This window comes from Pungitius pungitius, chromosome 1, assembly GCF_949316345.1.
Source record: "Pungitius pungitius chromosome 1, fPunPun2.1, whole genome shotgun sequence".
NCBI lineage: Eukaryota > Metazoa > Chordata > Actinopteri > Perciformes > Gasterosteidae > Pungitius > Pungitius pungitius.
Window position 1 is genome coordinate 780,624 of NC_084900.1, and position 19,708 is coordinate 800,331.

Here is a 19,708-nt window from a genome sequence, read left to right on the forward strand (position 1 = left end):
AAACCTCAGTTTCTTTAGTAGCAACAAGCTAACGCGATGAGGATGATTCAAATCTCGATGATTCCGTCAAAGCGGGCGGACGAGCTCGGGTCCAACTGCTCGTTGCTCTGGTCTCACTTTGACACTCGGACATCAGGTCTCTGTATATTCTACGTTGCTTTGGCTCGGTGAGATATTCAACTCACTAAAGATTAGAATTTTGAAATTCTACTTGGTTGACTGTTAGCTAACGTTAGCTAGCCGCTATCAGGTAGAATGTTAGCTAACGCTAGCTAGCCAACCGCTATCAGGTTGACTCTTAGCTAACGCTAGCTAGCCAACCGCTATCAGGTTGACTCTTAGCTAACGCTAGCTAGCCAACCGCTATCAGGTTGACTCTTAGTTAACTCTAGCTAGCCGCTATCAGGTTGACTGTTAGCTAACGCTAGCTAGCTGCGATCAGGCATGTCTCATATGAACACAACCCGCAGGAGCGAGGATTTCTGTTTTCTATGTTGTTGAAGCGTTACTGAAAGTCCTCAGAAACCAATGCTTCATTCCTAAAATGTACACTTTTGTCTTGCAGTTGGAGCCAGTTAGCTTCATTATTTTTGTACAACTGACATTTGGCAGAACAAATCATAATCATTTTTCTTCAGCAAAAATGCTAAGAAAGAAGGTCTTGGTTACAAATTGGTCAATTAAAACAGGAAGTACAAGTTCAAACTGTTTTTTTTAAAGCAACAAAGTGCATTTTTAATAATGATGATTTATAATGTGGTCTGGCGCGTGGGTAAGTTATTGCTTTAGCTGGGTATGTGTTTTGTCGTTTAAATGAATTCTGTACAGAAATGTACCAATAAAGGATTAAACAGGGGATGATGTTCCTATTCATCATTGTTTTCTCCCCCAAAAGCAATCAGGTTGGATCCTTTTGTTTAAAATCACAACCAAAAAAATTATACACAACATTTCTAACATTTTATTTCTAACATAAAATTTTTAAAAATGAACCGGAAACATGTTTCTCAATCAAACTTAAATATTTATTCATAAAACTCTAAGACCCGCTACAAAAAAAGAAAGTACAAGAGTACACTTTGAATTTACATTCCCCCCTCAACAAGCATTTTCACATCCCTTATGATATATAAAAAGACAAAAATATACAATGACCAAGTGTTATAGTGTCTTTGGTACAAACTATCAGTAATATCTTTGATTGCTGCTGAAACGGACCTGTGCTGCTTTCCTAAGTATCAAAAACAACGTTACACATCAAGCACTTTGTTAAGAATCGACTTTCAGCCCAAACTCAACGCACATCAAAAAGGGAAGAGCTTTGCTTCTGTTCATGGTACTTTTAGATCCTTGAAAATATTCCTTTTTCCTTTTATTTTCACTGAAATCTTATTCCAACAAGACACGTTTTGAACATCCCAGAATTTAATTTGACCCAAAGAGAAGAATAGAAGAATAAAACCATTTATTTATGTTGCTAACCGCCGTCAGACACTAGTAACTCCACTGAAAGTATTAAAGTGGCTTTAGATTCAGTCACTTGAAGGGAAACACTCACCTGGGAAGATCAAATAATGACCAGAAGGAGTGGAGCTCCATCCACTGGTGGATTACAGATCTAAAAGCATCTGTTATTTCCGGTGTTGTGAAGTAAACTTTACATGTTGAAAATCACCAAATTAAACCCTGCAGAGTTTTGTTGGACATCAAATGAATTCTGGGATGAGGGAACAGTAATTTAAAGATTTTCCGAAGTCAACAAAAAATGTGTAATATTGGCATATAATCCGTCTCAAGTGCTATCGGACAAACATTTAAACATCTACAAGGTGAAGACGAGCTGTGACAAGAAAACTAAACCACTGCGAGTGGAACCTCTCATAAATAATCAAGGCACATGATGGTCCTCTGAAGGAGGACTTTGCATTAAGTCAGACCCAAAATAAAAAAAAAAGAGAAGTTCATGGACCTGAAAAGAGGAAACAAAACCACAAATCTAACTGAAAACTTTAGATTGTTTTTTCAAAACCAGAGCAGCCGATTAGAAGAAGACAGCGAATTTGGAATTCAACATGTGGGAGAAAAATGTCTTAAACCTGCAGCAGTAACTATATATATATGTATTTAGAATATCTAGTGTATATATTACATTAGTAGTGTGTGTGTGTGTGTGTGTGGTGTGTGTTTGTTGTGTATACAGCGAGGAGACATCGCACAGCAAATCTCCTCCGTTTCCATGGCGACCCCGTACAGACACGCGGTCTTCCCTTCCTGCGTCTCCGACACCCAGCCGGCCTCCCTCAGGTGGCGGGGAACCTGAGTCCAGAGGAGCAGAGGGAGCGCCGTGAGCGGCGTTCGGACGCAAACACACAACGCAAACACACAACGCCCGAGAACGACCACGAGCGGACGGACGCTACCTGGCGATGATGTGAGTGACCATCCTGTCCGTGATGCCGGGGCAGACCTCCTCAGCCAATCGGATGTTGCGTTCGAGCTCCTCGATGGCCAGCCGCTGCTCCGAGTGCTCCTTGTGCTGCTGCTTCAGCTGCAGGAAGAACAAGGACAAGTCCAGGGCCGCACGGCATTGTGGGAAACGCTTTAACACAAACAAGTTCCACTATGAATTAATGAGCTTCACTGTGAGACTATTGAGAAGACGTGTGCCTGTATGTGTGTCTGTGTGTGTGTGTGTATGTGTGTGTGTGTGTGTGTGTGTGTGTGTGTGTCTGTGTCCGTGCTGACCTCAGTGAAGACGGGGGAGATGACTGTGGCCAAACTGGCCGATTTACTCAGCTGATCTTGACCCTGCACACGTGAGGAGGAAGAGGAGGAGAAACAAGGTGTGTGTCACAATGTAAAGTAGGACGGACACACACACACACACAGACACACACACACACACACACTACTCACCATCTTAATGAGGACATTACTTCCGTCGGCGGGCGGCTTCTTCTTGCGGACGGTGGTGAAAGACCACTCGGGGGAGTCGCTGTTCTCCTTGTTACTTGAATCACTGATTTACACACACGCAGACACACACACACACACACACACACAAAAGACACACTTAAAATGGCACCACGGTTCGTCTGGACCCGAAACAGAAAGAAGAGTAAACGATGAGCAGAAGGTGAAGTACCCGTCGGAGTCGTCCGAGCTGCTGCCGCTATGCCCCTCCTCCTTCCACCGCCGGTACCTGTCAATCAACTCGCTGAGGTAGGACGTCTTCTTACAGTGTTTGATGATGAACTTGTGCTTGAGGAGCTCTTTGGCTGTTGGACGCTGCGGAGGGAGAGAAAAAAAGAGTCTTCCTCAGTTTGTTCAGTGGAGGATGAGAGGAGCTTTCTGTCCACCAGGGGGCGAGGTCACAGACTCCCTCCCTCACCCACGGGAGAGAGGAGCCAGTCTGCAGGAGGACCAAGAACCTCTCGGACCGAGAGCAAGGAGACTCCTCCCCTGTTCCTCGTTTAGTGTGTGTGTGTGTGTGTGTGTCCCTCAGATTCAACAACAACACACACACTGTAATAAAAACAACCGTCATAGCCTCTTATCAGCCGACGGAGGGAAGCATTCTGTCTGAATGAGGATTTAACGGCTGCAGGTGGTGTGAAGGTGTGATGGTGTGATGGTGTGATGGTGTGAAGGTGTGATGGTGTGAAGGTGTGATGGTGTGAAGGTGTGATGGTGTGATGGTGTGAAGGTGTGATGGTGTGATGGTGTGATGGTGTGATGGTGTGAAGGTGTGATTGTGTGGTGGTGTGAAGGTGTGGTGGTGTGATGGTGTGATGGTGTGGTTGTGTGGTGGTGTGAAGGTGTGAAGGTGTGGTGGTGTGAAGGTGTGGTGGTGTGATGGTGTGATGGTGTAAAGGTGTGAAGGTGTGATGGTGTGAAGGTGTGATGGTGTGGTTGTGTGATGGTGTGAAGGTGTGAAGGTGTGATGGTGTGATGGTGTGATGGTGTGAAGGTGTGATTGTGTGGTGGTGTGAAGGTGTGGTGGTGTGATGGTGTGATGGTGTGGTTGTGTGGTGGTGTGAAGGTGTGAAGGTGTGATGGTGTGATGGTGTGATGGTGTGAAGGTGTGATGGTGTGAAGGTGTGATGGTGTGATGGTGTGATGGTGTGATGGTGTGATGGTGTGAAGGTGTGATTGTGTGGTGGTGTGAAGGTGTGGTGGTGTGATGGTGTGATGGTGTGGTTGTGTGGTGGTGTGAAGGTGTGAAGGTGTGGTGGTGTGAAGGTGTGGTGGTGTGATGGTGTGATGGTGTAAAGGTGTGAAGGTGTGATGGTGTGAAGGTGTGATGGTGTGGTTGTGTGATGGTGTGAAGGTGTGATGGTGTGGTTGTGTGGTGGTGTGAAGGTGTGAAGGTGTGGTGGTGTGAAGGTGTGGTGGTGTGATGGTGTGATGGTGTAAAGGTGTGATGGTGTGATGGTGTGATGGTGTGAAGGTGTGATTGTGTGGTGGTGTGAAGGTGTGGTGGTGTGATGGTGTGATGGTGTGGTTGTGTGGTGGTGTGAAGGTGTGAAGGTGTGGTGGTGTGAAGGTGTGGTGGTGTGATGGTGTGATGGTGTAAAGGTGTGAAGGTGTGAAGGTGTGATGGTGTGAAGGTGTGATGGTGTGGTTGTGTGATGGTGTGAAGGTGTGGTGGTGTGATGGTGTGATGGTGTAAAGGTGTGAAGGTGTGATGGTGTGAAGGTGTGATGGTGTGGTTGTGTGGTGGTGTGAAGGTGTGGTGGTGTGATGGTGTGATGGTGTAAAGGTGTGAAGGTGTGATGGTGTGAAGGTGTGATGGTGTGGTTGTGTGATGGTGTGAAGGTGTGATGGTGTGGTTGTGTGGTGGTGTGAAGGTGTGGTGGTGTGATGGTGTGATGGTGTAAAGGTGTGAAGGTGTGATGGTGTGAAGGTGTGATGGTGTGGTTGTGTGAAGGTGTGATGGTGTGAAGGTGTGAAGGTGTGGTGGTGTGATGGTGTGAAGGTGTGGTGGTGTGATGGTGTGAAGGTGTGAAGGTGTGGTGGTGTGATGGTGTGGTGGTGTGAAGGTGTGATGGTGTGAAGGTGTGGTGGTGTGAAGGTGTGATGGTGTGAAGGTGTGGTGGTGTGAAGGTGTGATGGTGTGGTTGTGTGATGGTGTGAAGGTGTGATGGTGTGGTTGTGTGGTGGTGTGAAGGTGTGGTGGTGTGATGGTGTGATGGTGTAAAGGTGTGATGGTGTGGTTGTGTGATGGTGTGATGGTGTAAAGGTGTGAAGGTGTGATGGTGTGAAGGTGTGATGGTGTGGTTGTGTGAAGGTGTGATGGTGTGGTGGTGTGATGGTGTGAAGGTGTGAAGGTGTGGTGGTGTGATGGTGTGGTGGTGTGAAGGTGTGATGGTGTGAAGGTGTGGTGGTGTGAAGGTGTGATGGTGTGAAGGTGTGGTGGTGTGAAGGTGTGAAGGTGTGGTGGTGTGATGGTGTGAAGGTGTGGTGGTGTGAAGGTGTGGTGGTGTGATGGTGTGAAGGTGTGATGGTGTGGTGGTGTGATGGTGTGAAGGTGTGAAGGTGTGGTGGTGTGATGGTGTGAAGGTGTGGTGGTGTGATGGTGTGAAGGTGTGAAGGTGTGGTGGTGTGATGGTGTGGTGGTGTGAAGGTGTGATGGTGTGAAGGTGTGGTGGTGTGAAGGTGTGATGGTGTGAAGGTGTGGTGGTGTGAAGGTGTGAAAGTGTGGTGGTGTGATGGTGTGAAGGTGTGGTGGTGTGAAGGTGTGGTGGTGTGATGGTGTGAAGGTGTGATGGTGTGGTGGTGTGATGGTGTGAAGGTGTGAAGGTGTGGTGGTGTGATGGTGTGAAGGTGTGGTGGTGTGATGGTGTGAAGGTGTGAAGGTGTGGTGGTGTGATGGTGTGGTGGTGTGAAGGTGTGATGGTGTGAAGGTGTGGTGGTGTGAAGGTGTGATGGTGTGAAGGTGTGGTGGTGTGAAGGTGTGAAGGTGTGGTGGTGTGATGGTGTGAAGGTGTGGTGGTGTGAAGGTGTGGTGGTGTGATGGTGTGAAGGTGTGGTGGTGTGATGGTGTGAAGGTGTGGTGGTGTGAAGGTGTGGTGGTGTGATGGTGTGAAGGTGTGGTGGTGTGATGGTGTGCAGGTGCAGCGCTTACGAAGGTGGGGTCCTTGTTGAGGCACGCCTCCGTGAACTCCTTGAAGCTCTTGGAGAAATCCCCGATGAGCGCCGGGGGCGGAGACTTGGGGATGTGGAACAGCACCCGCATGGGGTGCATGTCTGAGTTGGGGGGCTCGCCCTTAGCGAGCTCGATGGCCGTGATGCCCAGCGACCAGATGTCGGCCTGCGGGGGGGCGGAGTCAAGAACACCTGGTTACTGCTGACAGACACTTCCTTAGTGGTGGGAAAAAAACAGCAGAGAGGTTTCTCATTGTGTGACGACGACACACACAAACGCACACACACACTTTGTGGAGAGGTTGTGAGGTTTGTAGGCTCCCACTGACCATATGACAACACACACACACACACACACACACACACACACAGGTTGAATGTCAAGGTTTCAACTTGCTCCAATAGCCAGGTGGCATCCCAGGTAACACACACACACACACGCACACACACACACACACACACACGGGTCACATTACGGCGGAATGCTCTGTCACTGTTGACTGTTAACTCTGACGGCTCCATTACGGTTACACACTGAACATGTGATGGTGAGTAGCAACACACACACACACACACACACACGTGTTGTGAAGCTGCTGGTGACGTGTCGAATAACAAACACAACTTTATACTAAACCACTTTGTTCTAAACATTCCTCTTCAGTATCTCTTCATCACTAATGCAACTCGTAATGACGCAAACCAAAGACAAAGCGAGCCGGGGGGGGCGTGGCCTCCTGGTTCAATTTGTTTGCTTTGTCGCTGAGGAATCACCTGCGGCCATGTGACCCGCCCTCTGGCTCTTTGTGTGTCTGCGGGCGCCAGGTGCAGCTCTGAATGCACCTGGGGGGGGTTTACTTGTCCCGTCACGTGACCGCCGAGAGTTGTGCGTTTTACTCTGAGCGACATCAAGGGGAAGCGATGCAAACGACGGCGGTTGCCACGGCGACATGCAAAGACTCAAACGGAGGCCAAGGAGGCCACGGAGAGGCGCCACGGCTCACCTTGGAGTCGTAGGCAGACTGCTGGATGACCTCGGGCGCCATCCAGAACGGCGTCCCCACGAAGGTCTCCCTCTTGATCTGCGTGTCCGTCAGCTGACCCGCCACCCCGAAGTCGGCCAGCTTCACCTGTCCGTGCTCCGACAGCAGCACGTTGGCCGCTGCGCCCGGATCGACACGTTTATTCATGACCCGCGTGTCACGTGTACATTGAATGCACTGAAGGGCCGGCGCTCCCACCTTTAATGTCCCTGTGGATCTTCTTCTCAGAGTGCAGGTAGTCCAGACCCTTCAGGATCTCCTTCAGCATGGTGGCGATCTGGGCCTCGTCGAACGGACCCGCGCGGAGCTGCACACGAGAAAACACACACACACACACACACGCGTGTGTGACACGTCTGTCCCTCACTTGACACGTGGCTGCAGTTTACGACACGCTGGACACTCACCAAGTCGAGCGCTGAACCTCCTCCCAGATACTCCATAATGATCCATAGTTTGCTGCCCTGAAGCAGATAATCACAGAGGACACATTAAGTGACAATAACTCGACTTGTACCTGTAGTACTTGTACTGGTAATACTACTTGTAGTACCTTCAGATAGGAGCCAAAGTACTTGGTGATGTACGGACTGTCGCACTGACTCAGCACCGTGATCTCCTGCTGGATGTCCTCGATCTCGTCCTCCGCCTCCTCCAGGTCGATGGTCTTGATGGCCACCACGCTCTGAGAGCGGTTATCGATGCCTTTGAACACCTGCGGGAGGAGGAGGAGGAGGAGGAGGAAGATGAGGAAGGAATGAAATAGCGATGGATCCACTGCAGAGTGAACTGGGTCACTCACCTCCCCAAAAGATCCTTTTCCAATGCGATCCAACTTGGTGAACAACTCCTCCGGATCGATCTGAGAACTCTGAGAGGAGACGAGGGTGAAGGAGGAGAGGAAACAAGTGGACATGAGAGGAAGGAAACAGATGATTATTATATCTACATAACAGGACGCAGCAAGCTCATAAAACTAATAAAACAGTAACATTTAACGGCACAAGTCCACCAGAAAAACGTTGTTCCACTTTCCCAACAACGTTACGCACACACACACACACACACACACACACACACACACACACACACACACACACACACACACACACACACACACACACACACACACACACACACACACACACACACACACACACACACACACACCCTTTAAATTTGAAACATGTTCCGTCACGTTTCAGCTCAACCTGCTTTGACAGCTACTAGACTGAAGGGGGACGCCACTTCCTGTCTTGTTCTAGCGGCGGCGTAAAGGTCACGAGGTGGTTGGCGTGACGCAGGGTTCCTCCTCTGGGGAGCGAGATCTGTGTCTGCGTTTCGTTTCTTTAAAGAAAGGAAAGTGAAAACCGGCTTCATCAAACCTCATCCCACAGGAAGCAGAGAGCGGCCGCACGCCATTTCCGACGGCCCCTGAACACACCGCGAGCGAGGAGCCACGACTCGGGATGAAAGACGGCTCCCGACTGGTTACGGTTCGTGTCAGAAACGTCACCCCGAATTCACCCTTTCACCCCATCAGCTGATTCACCTGAGACAAACTACGGAAACATGGTCGATTCCAACGGAGCCCAACAGTCATGTGACAACAGGAGACGCTTCCTTCAGGCCTCTGGGACGCCAACAGTTCAACCTACGTCCTCGCCTTTTGGAAATGGAAGCTTTTTCCACCGCCTGTTCTTTCAGCGGTTTCTTAAAACAGAGTTAAAGTTCAACACGCACACACACACACGCACACACACACACGCACACACACGCACACACAAACTTGTAAATGACGCACACCAAGGTTTCTCCCAAGAACTGCTCAGATGAACCTTTAATAAACACACCCACAGACGCGTGTGATGCTGGTCCTCCCTCCGCACTAAAAAAAGAAGCACACACACACAGGGCCACACCCAGTGGGCAAACACAGCGGTTAGTGTGTGTGTGTGTGTGTGTGTGTGTGTGTGTGTGTGTGTGTGCTTGGTGAAAAGCCTTCAGCAGAGACGCAGCGCCGACGGGACAAAACCACCAAAAGCTTTGCTTTGATACTTTGCTTTTAGACAGAAAGACGAGACGGTTTGAACAATTCAATAGTTTTAGTTGAACTAATCAATATACACTGTAGCAGCAGCTTCCTGTTTAGATCAACTTGATAAAAATAAACCAGGCGTTTGCATCCAGCTTCATAATATAACTTTATCTCATCATTACCCCCCCCCCCCATAAGGAAGTAAGTTCACATATGACCTATGATGTCATAGTGGTTTCCCCACAGACAGGCTGTACTCAGACTCTCCACCGTAGCGATGTCCAACGTAATGATGCAAAGCGCCACGTCGACGCCACGCCACCAGCGCCACTGATGCGCCGCTAGCCGTGGGCGAGGTTGGAGATGAACCGGCGCAGCGGAGGGAAACACATGCAAAATGACCTACAGTGTCACTCATGTGGGCCCATGTGACCATGAGGTCAGAACGCACACAGAATGACACGCTAGATGCAATTTTCATTGTCCTTTTTCAATAAAGGGGAGAAAGTGCCCTTTAATGATGTGTCCATCTTTAATGACTTTGGGTTTATTTCCACCTCAAACACACATCTGTAAAATGATGTCATTCATACTAAAGGAGTAACGATGTAGTCAAATAGTCAGATACGGGGAATAGGTCTACAAAGCCGTGTATAATCAATGCTGTGACTTTACTATGTCGCTTTCATTCATATCTAATACTAATATGAATGACATTTGTTAGGAGTTCTATTTATTTATTACGATCATAGATAAATATTCTAGTATCTTATTTGTGGTTTCGTAGTCCAAAGTATCGGGTATCGTAATATTTTGGCAGGTTATTATCAAAGTCATAATTTTGATTTGGTGACAACCTTCGTCTAATGTCTGTTTTTTTAATGGGACAAAGTCCTTGAACATTTATTACAAACTAGTGGTAGTTATGATGCAATAGAAGTCTATGGGGGAATGACTTTATTACCTCAGTTCCATCGTAAACATGAGTTTATGGTCTCAATCCAAGTTAATACATGGTTTCATTCTACTTAGAGACAAGTGTATCGAACTTTAATATCTGCAGCAGCTGCATTTATTTGACTGGAAATACATTTTAAACCAAAACACTTAAAAAATATGGGGAACATTTGACTAAATGATTAATATTAAAGAGGCACCCAGGTGAAGCCCAGAGGTTCCTGTCTGCAGTGAAACATTCAACTTTCCATAAATCATTGTGTTGTAGATCCATTCGGTGTTTGTTCCCTGGAGGAGTCAATGTTTCACTGAAGCTTCATAATGAATAAATCCTGTTAGACGCGCAGTCTGGGAATCTCTAACCTGACCACTGGATGAGAGTTACGCAACAAAAGCACTTTCCAGATGTTAGAAGGAGCCGTTTGTGTTTAACGGAGGTCACGGATCTTCTGATAAGACCTCAGGTCTCCACGAGGAGGAGCAGGAAGCTTAATATCACAATAAAGCTCCTTTCCTAGCATGGTGTTTATTTCTTGCACTAATTAAATATGTATTGATTTAATTGTTTGTCCAGAGCTTAAGTAAAAGTTTGGGTTCTACACAACAGAAATTGAATTGAGGGCGCCACGAAAAAAAAAGAGAATTCGCAGATTACAAGTAAATTGACTTCAAATGTTTCAATATTATTTATTTGTTTGAGGGTAGAATTAAACTTCAGGAGGTCAGTGAAGGCAACGTGCAAACATTGAGGAAAAGCTGGACTGCTCTGTGGAAACGCAGAGCGATTGAGTGAGCGAGACGGATCCATGTTTTCAAGTGCTGTCCAAATATCCAACCCGGGGGGAGGTCAAAGGTCACAGCTGCTGCAGCAGGAAGTACAAACAGCGTTCTCAGAAACGGCCTCCGCGCGCTTCCTGTTTCACGCTCGGCTTTGGAAATCCACGAGCCAGATATGAAGCTGCAGCCAGGCGCCGGCTAGCGTAGCTTAGCACGACTTCAGTCTCATTGAAAGGACTCGAAGCGACTCGCTATCGAAGCTGCAGTCAATAAATCACAAGAACAAATAAAAAGACTTGGAAAATGTAAACAAACCAGTATGTGAAGAAATTAAAAAAACCTGATTCAAACCGACTCATCGCCGAAGGCAGAAGCCCAACGAACCGCTTCTACCCCAGCAGCCCGGGGTGGGGGGGGGGGGGGGGTGAAGGTTGTGCAACTCCAACGGAAAATAATATTATGAATCTGCAGGTATGTGGCAATAAAATCACACACAAACCCCAGCCAATAGAAACAGAGAAGAAACCTTGATTTCCCTGCAACTAAAAATAGCCCTTGCACCATCAAGGGGGGGGGGGGGGGGGTGTAATAAGAGAACGATAAGCGGCAGTGAAAAGGCGTAACTGACCGCGTGGACCAGGAAGTGTTAAAAGGTCTCGATTTAAGCAATAAAAGTCTCAGCCGTGTGGGATCAGCTGCAGAGGACAGATGTTCGAGGGCCTCTAAGCAGCCACTTTGTGAGAAACTCGAATGAATCCAGGCGTTAAAAGGAGGAAACGCACAGCGACATGAATGAGGCGACACAGAAGGACTTATGAGCAGTTTGACTTCCTGACACCAGCTCCAAGCAAATACTTATTAAATCAACACAAACACAGAGTCGTGCAGAAACAGCGTGGACGGGCGCGTTTGTGATGATTGACACTTCAGAGCTGGCTGGAAATAACAATGAGGCCTTTTAGAAGAGCTGCTGTAATAAAACCAACAGGCCAATTTGGACCCCTACTGCGCAAAAACCTGAACATCACTCAGAAAATAAAAGAACTCTGCACACATTACTCGTTACGGACCCCACGGGACTCGCTCTGCGTCCTCGATGGACCTCCATGGGATGGAAGACGTCTCTGGCTGAACGTTGGTGAAAGTTTAATCAGCCATTGTGCAGTTTGGGAGGGAGGGAAGGAACTTTAATTACACCGTGGGAAACCCTGAAGAGAGTCGCGACAAGAAGGACGTGATCCCGAGGCACAAGGCGAGGAACAATAAGCGCTTTATTCCAAACTGTGAGGAGGGTTGTAAATAACCGCGTCGCCGTGGAGACGACATCAGGAGAAGCATCGATGGCGAGCGATCGGCCACGTTTACACACACACATACATATATACACATACATATATATATATATGTATGTGTATCTGGCGCCGTGGTGTCAGCTGTGTGTGCTTAACAAGCCTTTCGGCACCACTAGCGCCCCGCCCGCCGACAAGTCCCACAGGTAGACACACCTGAGAGCCGGCCTGACGGGAGGCCCGAGGGCGGGGTCGCAGGCTCGATTCCCGGAAGACACGCCGGGTCTTCAGCGTGGATCCAAAGTGAAAGCGGTGACTAGAGGAGCATCAGGTAAGAGATGAGCCTGAAATGAGCGCTCAGACACAGCGAGTCAGAGGGGATATTTAGGGATGTGAATCACACACGAACCACTGAGACGTCAGTCTGCGGTTCAACACACAACCAGCCAAGACGGGAATGTTTTATATCTGCAACGTCAGTGTGACCTCGACATGGCAAACAAACAACACCTTATGAACAAGAAGACGACTGTACAACACCCACTACTAGCAATAATACTACATGTCCCCACTCATCCATCCAGTCCCATCAGCATCCATTACCCAAGAGAAATACAACTGAGAAAGACACTATGAAGTAAATATGGATGAGTCACAATTATGGTACTCTAATAAGAGACATATTATATGGTATGGTATATGGTATTAAAGTCACATGTGACGTAACTTTAGGAGCATTAATACAACATAAACTCAGTTTAGAGTACTAATGTCACATGTAGAGTATTATTAGTATTAATACAACGTAATGTCAACATGAACTCAGTTTAGAGTACTAATGACACATGTAGAGTATTATTAGAAGTGTAGCCTAATGAACTGTAAGCTGAGTTGGTAGTATTAAGTAGTTTTTGAAGTACTTCAGGAGTATCACAGATACTCGTAAACTTAGTGTAGAGTACTTCAGGAGTACTGCGGGTACTTTTTCCCAGACGTTAACAGCGGAACGTCCCGAGAGCCTCCCGTGTGTAGTATTAGAGTCGCACTCGCAGTACCTTAAGGAGTATTAGTACACTATTAACTAAGAATGTTACGTAACTAGCTTCTCCAACAACACGCGCATCAAAGCTCCACAGCTGAAAACGCCTCGCGGCTCCACTTCCGGAAGCTGCGCCCGGGCCCGAGCACCTGAGTCCGCTCACCTGCATACCGGGAACCTCCATGGCGACTCCGAGGGCCGACCTTCTGCTCCTCCAGGTCGGGCTGCTCCTCTCCTACTTCTACTCCTCCTTCTCCTCCTTCCTAGTGCGTCCTTTCTACCTCCCCTTCCAACTGAATTCAAAATAATACCCCCCCGGCCCCCCAACAAAGAAAAGGTACAACTTCGACGACGAAAGCGCACGCGGTAAATCCGAGAGGCGATTTAAAAAAATAGGGCGGTGTTTGTTTTGCAGAGAAAGAAAGAGGAACAAAGTAGCAGCAGGACCTGTGGGAGTCTGAAGAAGAAACACACGAAGAAGTGTTGAGCAAACGATGACGAGGTGCTGCCTACTTCAGGGGAGGAGCCATAAAGTACGTAAATGTCAACTCCAGACACCAGGAGGTCTGCTGCCTCCTTGTGCTGCAATGCTAGCATCACCTGAAAGAGATTTATATGTATCCTGAAAATACCTATACTAATATACATTAAAGTACATTGTTATTGTATATACACACATGTATATTTTGTTAAATTATCTTCAAAAATACATAATTCGTGTTTTAGACTTCTGACAGTGTAACACAACATATTCGATCAGATTATAAAATGGGTTTTTTTTCGGGGGGTGGGTGGGGTTTATAGATTTTTTAATTAAGTCAACTGGCCCTTTGAGAGCTTCATTTATTTCCCACGGCCCCGGAACGCGGCATTGGACGCGGATTTTTGACGTGACGTAACACGGAAGCGGGATTGGACCCAGTGGGCGGAGCCCGGCGGAAGATGGCGTTCGTTCGCTGTAGGCGAGACCCCTGCGGCGTTATCTGTCTGCTTTTAACCTATTTCAGCGTGTTTTACGCGGACTACGTGGTCGTTCAGTATGTCCTCATCCCCGCCTACTCGGACAGGTCAGTGCTGCGTGTTCTTGCGCCGCGTGAACCGTTTAAAAACGGACATGGCGGCTGCTTCTCCGTTCAGCTGACAGCTTGACTGACGGCTCCTCGCGCTCCCTTTTCTCTTCTGTATTGATACGCAACGCGTTAATGACGTCAGCACGTATTTACGTGTATTCGTGTGGGTGGTTGTAACGATGCTTTATTGTCACATTTTTACCAGGACTACTTTAAAGTTGTATCGTTCACATCACATATTATAAATACAGTAATGAAACATCCATCGGCTAAATGTGTTAAAATAATCAAAATAATTATATTCAGTTGATAATGATGTTAACATTATCAACTTGAATTTTAAAAACACTTATCGTACACAATGAAGTAAAGAAACAACAGAATTCTTTTTTTTAAAGTGAATTCAAAATAAATTAAATACATAGAAATATTCTAAAAAGAGATAACATAAAAGTAAATATTTGATAAAGAGATTAACCGTGTGGATAAAGTCTTTATAAGTGGCAGCATTGCAGGAATAAACAGTAACGTTTCTAAATACAGCTACATGCATGAATCCCTCATACAATGTGCTTTTCACTAGTTTTGACCAAAGGAAAAAGTAGATTGTTTGTAGTTTATAGACCGATAGACATGGATCAATGAACTAATAACAAATAACTGTTGGGAGTAAACAAGCTGATGTGCATCATGTGACCCTCTGACAGCGTGTGGTGCTCCCTGCACGGGTCCGTGTTCAACCTGATCCTGCTGCTGCTGCTGGCCTGCCACGCCAAGGCCGTCTTCTCCGACCCCGGTCAGTGAGCATGTGTGAGTGTGTGTGTGTGTGTGTGTGTGTGTGTGTGTGTCTTTCCTTTATCTGCAGCACACATATGACAAATAGTCTGTAGATGTCTTTCTGGATGCGGTTTAAGGCCAAGCCGCGGTGCGTTCAGGTGTCGGGGCCGGCGTAGGAAGTGTGTCCCTGTGTTTTTGTATTTAATGCGAGTGTTGTGGTGCAGGCATGGTGCCCCTCCCTGAGACCGCCATGGACTTCTCAGACCTGCGCTCCCAGTCGACGCGCATCAACGAGCGGGTGAGTCTGCAGCTTCCTGTTTGGACTGAGTTTTTTGATGCTGATCATCATTTCTTAAATATATACTGACCATGTTGTTTCTTGGTCTCGCTGTAGCTCATGTGACGTGAGATATTAACTCTCACTAATTTGTATAACCAAGGAGAGGTGGTGAGGAAAGGAGGCTAGGAGGCCATTTGAGGACTTTCCTCCACCTCTGCCGGAGCGGAGGACCACAATGCTGAACGAATGAAGCTGTGCTGTTGTGTTGTTGTTGTTTGTGCGACGTTGTCTTTGTGTCTTCCAGGGCTGCGAAGGCTGGACGGTGTGCAGCCGCTGTGAGACCTACCGGCCTCCCAGAGCGCACCACTGCCGCGTCTGCCAGAGGTGTGTGCGCCGCATGGACCACCACTGCCCCTGGTGAGGACACACACACACACACACACACACACACACACACACACACACACACACACACACACACCCTCTCCGGTCTCTTCTCACTCGTTTCTTTGTTTGTTCTTAGGATCAATAACTGCGTCGGGGAGCTCAACCAGAAGTATTTCATCCAGTTCCTCTTCTACACCGGTGAGGTCACTGATTGTTTATATATACACATATATACATATATATATGTATATATATGTATATATATAAATATAAATAGATATATATATATATATATATATATATTAATAGATATATATGTATATATAACCATATATGTATATATATGTACATATATATACATATATATATGTATATACACATATATATACATATATGTGTATATATATGTATATATATATACATATATGTGTATATATATGTACATATACATATATATACATATATATATATGTATATATATGTATATATATTTATAATATAATGGGTAAACCTGTGGCTCAGAGACTTCAGCTCTCGTCACTAAAGCTAAAGCCCCCCCCCCTTTTCAGTAGCTTGAAGTAAAACATCTGGGTCTCCCCCCCCCCCCCCCTCCAGGTGTGGCCAGCCTGTACTCGCTGGTGCTGGTGGTGTCTTCCTGGGTTTGGCGGATAAGGAACGAGAGGGAGGCGACGCCGGAGGGGGGGGGGAGGAGGAGTCGCCCAGCAAGCACCTGATCGTGTGAGTCACGACTGACGGGGGGAACAAACCATGGTTTCTTTTTTTTAAAAGTACCCGACGGAGGCGGGTTGCGCTGGTGGGTGGATTGTGATTGGTCGTCTCTTCTTCCCCCCCCCCCCCCCCGCAGCGCCCACTACATCATCCTGCTGGTGAGTCGGTGCTGTTCGGCGTGTTCGTCGTGGTCATCTTCTACGATCAGGTACTTTACCTTCATCGTGGGGACAATCGCACCAGGAGGCTCCTCCGGTTACCTTTCACAATAAAGCCCCAGACGTACGATACCCTACACTATTTGGGGGGGGGGTGTCAAAAGGCCTTCTGGGAGACGTAGGAACTCCAATGAAGGGATTGTGACTCCGCCCTCTTCCCCCCAGCTGGTCTCCATCGTCACGGACGAGACCCCCATCGAGCAGATGAAGAACAGGACTGATGAAGAAGGACAGAGGCTCTTCATCCTCGTCACCCTCCTCCCCTCCGCTGCCTCACCAACCCCCCCACACCCGCAAGCCCAAGCTGGCCCTGCTCAGGGAGGTTTTTGGAAGAGGTGGGTAGCGTCTGTTTCTCTCCGGTGGATCGGTTGAGAGTCACACTGAGGGGGGGGGGGGGGCTGAGACAGAAGGAGAAACCACATGGCTGGTTCTGAAGGCTCAGAGATGCACAATTTAACTGACCACTGCTTGATTTCACATCTCCTGGATCGTCTTCGTGTGTTTGAATCCCACCAGGTTCGGTCTTTCTCTGGCTCCTCCCCCTCCACTCCAGCCCCCCGCCGCCGGCGGCATCATTTACTCGGCCCTCCCCGACTACGACGTCTGACCTTTGACCGTGAGGGCAACGCAGCGCGAGGAAAATGGTTTTCGTGTGAGCGTGAGAGGACAGTGTGTGTGTGTGTGTGTGTGTGTGTGTGTGTGTGTGTGTGTAAATACTAAACTTGGAGGAGAACTCAAGGCGTTGAATTGCACTACTATGTCCCTCCGTCCTCCCTTTGTTGCGACCGAAGGACCAAAATAACAAAGAACCAAAAGTCACATTCATCTCGGCCACATGTTTTAACGAAGCATCTTTTGAGGGGACTCGTGAGTTATTTACAGTAAAGAGTGGAACCAGTTGCTTCTGAGGAGCCTTTCACGGTTCCCTCTTCACCCAAAGGACTGTCAGGAGACCAGATGGTTCCAGATCAGAGTGTTTATGGAATGTTATGGAAGCATTTTTACAGATATTTATTTACTTAAAGATCACACAGAGTGCACTTCTCCGTATTCTGCTCATTTCCATAGCGATAGAGAGGGGGGGGGGGGGGGGGTAGTGAGGAGACCAAAAAGGATTGGAGGTTTAAAGGCTGATTCTCGCCTCCACGCATTTCTATATTTTTACATTTCATCTTCACGTGAGAAGCATCTCTCACTGGCAGAAAACTAGAGGAAGCAGAAGTTTGAATGTTACATCATCATCTGGAAGGTCGATTATGAGCCCCCCCGCCCCCCCCCCCCCCCAGATGCCTTATTTCAGAGGGCTTTTATAGTGTTTCTCTCATTCAGGTCTCAGCTGGTTGGAAGGTTCATTTTTCACAAATATTGATGATGTGCAGATTTCATGAAGGGAACGTTGCTGCTTTTTATATTTGTGTCCTTTGTAAAATAAGACGACTTGAAATTAAAGGTCAGAATGAAGTGGGGGGGGGGGGGACCAGCTGTTCTGTAAAATATGAACAGGTTCCAACACTGTAAATGTTTAGCTTGTTTGAAATGCAGTTGATCTGTTATTTCCTTTGTTTCTTGTATTGTGGCTCAACAGGGAGCGCTTGTTTTGTTCCTCTGCCATTTAAAAAATAGAATGCACCAACCAGCGCCCCCCCATTGGGGGAAGGAATGTACAAACAAAGAGGGCAACATTTAACGTCATGTTGTGGAGGCCCTGTTTACTTTATTTCACTTTATTCTTAAAGCGTTGGGTCACATGGGTCTCCAGTGCAGTTTAAGTGTTTTTAACCATGAAGGTGGATAAAGAGTCTTTTTCTTGCCCTTCAAAATAAAAACAGTTTAATGTGGTTTTATTGATGAATAATTTTACCACTGACGCATGTTTTATTTATTACGTGTCATGTGACCTGTGTGTTGTTCCTGATGACCTGCTCTCCTTCGACTGGAAGTAAAACGTCTTTTAAACTTCACGCCTCCTTTTTCCTCTTTGTGTCTGTTGTGGATTCCTCCTTGTGAACATGGATCCTGATTTAAGGGTCCATCCGCATTCCTCGGGGGGGTTAATACAGGGCCCTCCCAGCAGGGGGCAGCACCACACCACACAGTCAGACCCAATCAGCAGAACCAGGAGGATCCGTTTAAAAAATGCATCCATATATTCTGATAACCGCTGTGTGCTTTAAAACAAGATGAAAAGGATATTTCTTACATAGAAGCATTAATCGTGGTCCTCAGCAGGTGGAAGGAGGAGGAGAAGCTGTGGAGCCTTAAAGAACAAAGGTCTCCTCAGCTGCTGGTTCCTGGAAAGACCCCCCCCCCCCCTCTCGCTGTATCACAATGCTGGTGGCAGTGTTAAGCCTCAATCCCCCCCCCCCCCGCCATGTTCCTGGAAAGTGGACCTGGCCTGCTTCCTAAATAGGAAAACCCTCCAGGATCAGAAGGAGGCGTCGGCCTTTCTCTCCAAAGACAGATGGAGCGCCAACGAGGTCGAACCCCCCCCCCCCCCCGCTGGGAGACGTGGAAGACGAGAAGTCCATCAGTAACAAAACCCGGGGGGGTCACATGCTGGTGTTGAAATGCCCCCCCCCCCCCCCCTGGTCAGCAGGTTCTCCACCGATGGCGTGAGCCGGTCCAGCGGCGGCCATGTTGGGCAGAAACAGGCGGAGAGGCCCAGCTTGTTTGGGCTATAAGAGGGTTTCTCTGGGGGGGGGGGGGGGTAATTGGGATTGGGCCTAAAACCAATACCACTCTCCTTCCACCTCCAAACCCACAGATGCTAAATGCACCACATTGTTCAGCAGCAGCTTGGACGTGGTCCTCGTGAAGAACATCTGAAGAACTCAACATCTGTACAAATGACTGCTGGAAGGACCTCGATGACCTCGATGACCTCGATGCTCCCTCCACCCTGAAAGGTTTTACTCTTCTGACCTTAAGGGAAGTTATTTGTTGCACTCAACTAAATG

General features: G+C 47.6%; 2 protein-coding genes across 3 annotated transcripts; one reads left to right on the forward strand and one right to left on the reverse strand.

Moving 5' to 3' along the window:
- Positions 1-1,134: 1,134 nt before the first annotated feature.
- Positions 1,135-13,805, reverse strand: stk26 (serine/threonine protein kinase 26). 2 transcript variants are annotated; one of them, XM_037479999.2, is made up of 12 exons: positions 13,454-13,805; positions 7,993-8,061; positions 7,744-7,905; positions 7,598-7,654; positions 7,389-7,497; positions 7,152-7,309; positions 6,128-6,313; positions 3,146-3,288; positions 2,917-3,019; positions 2,746-2,808; positions 2,421-2,599; positions 1,135-2,316 (listed from the first exon to the last, which is right to left on the reverse strand). In XM_037479999.2, the coding sequence occupies exons 1-12, from the start codon at positions 13,472-13,474 to the stop codon at positions 2,301-2,303; spliced, it is 1,266 nt and encodes a 421-aa protein (XP_037335896.1). In that variant the 5' UTR covers positions 13,475-13,805; the 3' UTR covers positions 1,135-2,300. The 2 variants fall into 2 exon arrangements, with proteins under 2 accessions (XP_037335896.1, XP_037335897.1); XM_037480000.2 differs by having other exon boundaries at positions 2,421-2,548; positions 13,454-13,801.
- A 284-nt stretch (positions 13,806-14,089) lies between these two features.
- zgc:77880 (zf-DHHC domain-containing protein) lies at positions 14,090-18,712 on the forward strand. Its single transcript, XM_037480070.2, is given in 13 exon segments — positions 14,090-14,357; positions 15,068-15,156; positions 15,362-15,435; positions 15,722-15,834; positions 15,941-16,002; positions 16,420-16,511; positions 16,514-16,542; positions 16,670-16,689; positions 16,692-16,741; positions 16,917-16,967; positions 16,969-17,086; positions 17,268-17,309; positions 17,312-18,712. Coding segments are annotated over 13 exon segments (912 nt in total). The 5' UTR covers positions 14,090-14,232; the 3' UTR covers positions 17,359-18,712.
- Positions 18,713-19,708: the final 996 nt, after the last annotated feature.